This window comes from Podarcis liolepis (assembly GCF_965112155.1).
Source record: "Podarcis liolepis genome assembly, chromosome: 3".
NCBI lineage: Eukaryota > Metazoa > Chordata > Lepidosauria > Squamata > Lacertidae > Podarcis > Podarcis liolepis.
In genome coordinates this window covers 117,756,780-117,759,761 of record NC_139557.1, presented here as the reverse complement: position 1 = coordinate 117,759,761, position 2,982 = coordinate 117,756,780, and the positions used below count along the sequence as shown (strand labels likewise).

At 41.0% G+C, this 2,982-nt stretch overlaps 1 protein-coding gene across 1 annotated transcript; it reads right to left on the bottom strand.

Annotated features, from left to right (window-relative positions):
- Positions 1-257: 257 nt before the first annotated feature.
- Positions 258-2,552, bottom strand: LOC310704606 (uncharacterized protein). Its single transcript, XM_083498256.1, has 3 exons — positions 2,468-2,552; positions 1,386-1,509; positions 258-431 (listed from the first exon to the last, which is right to left on the bottom strand). The coding sequence occupies exons 1-3, from the start codon at positions 2,511-2,513 to the stop codon at positions 296-298; spliced, it is 306 nt and encodes a 101-aa protein (XP_083354382.1). The 5' UTR covers positions 2,514-2,552; the 3' UTR covers positions 258-295.
- Between the last annotated feature and the right edge of the window lie 430 nt (positions 2,553-2,982).

The following is a 2,982-nucleotide window of genomic DNA, read 5'->3' as shown; positions in this document are numbered from 1 at the left end:
TTACCTTTTCTCTTTCTCATATATAGACACACAGAAACATTCAACCAAATTTATCAAACACCACAAAGGCCACACATCACCCACCTTTACACATGATAAAAGAGCTACTAAAACAATGTGTCATGTTTTGCAACTGGCAGCCCATTATCTAGGAGATGCTGAGAATCGGTGATTTGATTCAATTAAGTAGCCCTTTTCGTTTGTTTCCTTTTAATTTTATTTATCTTTTCAAATAACATGTATGATGGAGTGATTAATCCTTTTCAGTGACAGGCTGAATTATTTTTATTTTCTATTAAGGGGAAGTCTCGGACCAGTAGGGTCCTGGTTTGATTATCTCATGCTTCTTGGCAGGTGTACGATGTCTCTTGCCGGGTCTTTGTGACTTTCCGATGTGTCCATGAGTTCTGGCCCGTAGAATCAAGTCACGTCTGTCAGAGAGAGACAATTTGGTATATTAGTTTGCTGTTATTTCATTCTGCAACTCTCTACTTTTCTTTTTCTTTGATACTCATTTTTTTCCGGTGTCTTCTTCTAGCATGTAACAAAATTCAGTAAGAATTGGGAGGAGACAGGGATTTGGGCAAATTCCCTGCAGTAAAAGAACATTGTGAAGCAGCACATACCACTGCTACATCAGTGTTGAGAGAAGGCATTGATCCTGTGGAGTGGGGTGTCAGAAAGGAAGGAGACCCAGGCAGCATTGGGTCTACCTTCTACTGAGAAGATGCAGCTGGTGGACATATGGTAATGGTGCTTTTACACTTTGTCAGCTTGAAGTCTGCCCAATACCTACCTGGTGACCCGTCCCCTGACATCCCTGGATCTCTCTGGGTCATCCAACCTGATTCATGGATTTCTCAACCCAAGCTCAGCCTGAATCCCTCTCAATGGACCCAACTTGTCTTGGGATTTGGCCAAATCTGGTGCACAGTCCAACAAAAGACACTTAAAAGCATCATCTCAATGAGTGATCTCTCGGTTGCTAGGGACTAGGTCTTTCAGCAGTCAAATATCAACGTAAACACTGTGAACTGGGTTGGCCACAGTGACAACCTCACCCAGGTCTCTTCTGCCAGTTGTAGAATCTGAAATTGAGTTGGACACTATAGGTGCTCTTCCATATTGTTTACTTAAGCACTTATTAAATATTATAATTTTTGTCATCAAATAGGTTTATGAATTATTATTTTTTACCATTCTTCAAACGACTACACAGTTTATTTGAATAGATGAGTAGTATTCTGAAAGAGATTGTAGTTCACTCCTGAGGGTAACAACTTTTTAGCACAACCATTTTGGACTCAAACATTCTTTTTGACACATGAAACATTGCTCATTACTGACACATTCATTTATTTAGTGCTTTTGATTTTTGTTCTCACCGAACGCAGCAAACCCATCTCTCACTACAGATGTCGATGGCCTCAAACGCAGCCGGGCACCTCAAGAGGGCGCAGTGGCCCCCAAAGATAGGGCAGAGGCTCTGCAGTGATATCATAGCAAAACCTATTCACATGAAAACAAAAACAACAAATGGAACAGGACTATTCATTCATTCATTATTTCCTTTATTACATCCAAAGGTGACAGCGTGGTTCACAATATGAAATAATACAAAACCCCTAATATTAAGCTGCTCTTTCTACCTCTAATGCAACTGCCAATGGTGTATTCTGTATACAGTGCCCTTGAGTGGGTGGAAGGGGGGCACACAAAACAATTCAAGAGTGGCTGGGGCAATCCAGCCAGATGGGTGGGGTATAAATAATATTATTGTTATTATTCTTAAAAATAAGTTGTTAGTAATAAATAATTATAAAATAAAATAACATTTAATTTGATAATTCTAATTTTATTATTAATACCCCTTCCATCTGGCTGGATTGCCCCAGATATTTTGTACCATATAAAAACATAATAAAACATCAAGCATTAAAAACTTCTTCATACAGTTCTGCCTTCAGGTGTCTTCTAAACGTTCTGTAGTTCTTTATCTCCTTGACATCTGATGGGAAGGCATTCCACAGGGAGGGTTCCACTAACCCTAACCAGAGACACATTCTGCCTGTTTACGAAACCTTCTCCCTCACCACAACCTTGGCCACGTGCAGCGTGAGAGAGGGGACCCCTGCCCAGCTTGGTACATCTTTTCTTCAGGGTGGGAGTGGGAGATTCAATAGCTATCACAGAGAATGTCCTCTCTTGGGCCACCACAACCCAAACTTCCAGTGGTGTCCAAATGCCAAGAGGGCCCCATCCGTTGATCTTAACAACCAATAAGGTCTCTTTGGAATGAGGCAATATTCTAAATGATTGGGGCCAAGGTCATTTAAGACTTTAAACACTGTTGTGAGCACTTTAAATTGGACCTAGAAATGAACTGGCAATCAACAGTACACAATACTTGGTTGTAGTGTAAATCTGGGAGGTTTTCCTTTTATCTAGAGGTGATGAAAGAACTTACTTGGATCTGCAAAGAGCACCAAGACAAGAAAGTACCAGGTCTTCATAGCTATGATAGGTCAAGGTCAGATGTTTGGTGAAGCGGCTTCTTGTACCTAGGAAGTAGAAACCAAGGGTGAAACAGGAGTTTTTTGGGGGGGTCCTTCATCCTCCTGTGTCCTTTAGGTGGTAGAACTCTGTAGATTGCAAGTTATTGAGCTGTTCAATCCATCAGAGTGGGCTTATTTATTTTCAAGAAATCAAGATTATCCCCACAAATTTCTCTTTCTGCTAAAAATGCAGGTGAACCTTGCATATTATATGAATGGCTGCACAATAGGAATATGCATATAATCCTTTGTAGATGGGAGCAGACTCACCTGCCCCAACACAGCAAATACTGGCTGCCATTGTATTCCCACAAGGCAAGAGAGTGCCTTGGGTGAATGAGCTATGCTTCATCATTCAAAGCTTGGTGGGAGGGGCAGGAGAATTTGTGGCAACATCTTTGTAGCTTCCATCCAGTTCTGAACTTAT

Bases quoted from the DNA above. Each gene is read 5' to 3' on its own strand.
- LOC310704606 (XM_083498256.1), bottom strand. From the start codon at position 2,513: ATGAAGACCTGGTACTTTCTTGTCTTGGTGCTCTTTGCAGATCCAA. The intron at 1,510-2,467 runs GTAAGTTCTTTC...TCATGTGAATAG, and splicing joins GGTGCTCTTTGCAGATCCAA to GTTTTGCTATGATATCACTG. The intron at 432-1,385 runs GTGAGAACAAAA...TCTCTCTGACAG, and splicing joins AGATGGGTTTGCTGCGTTCG to ACGTGACTTGATTCTACGGG.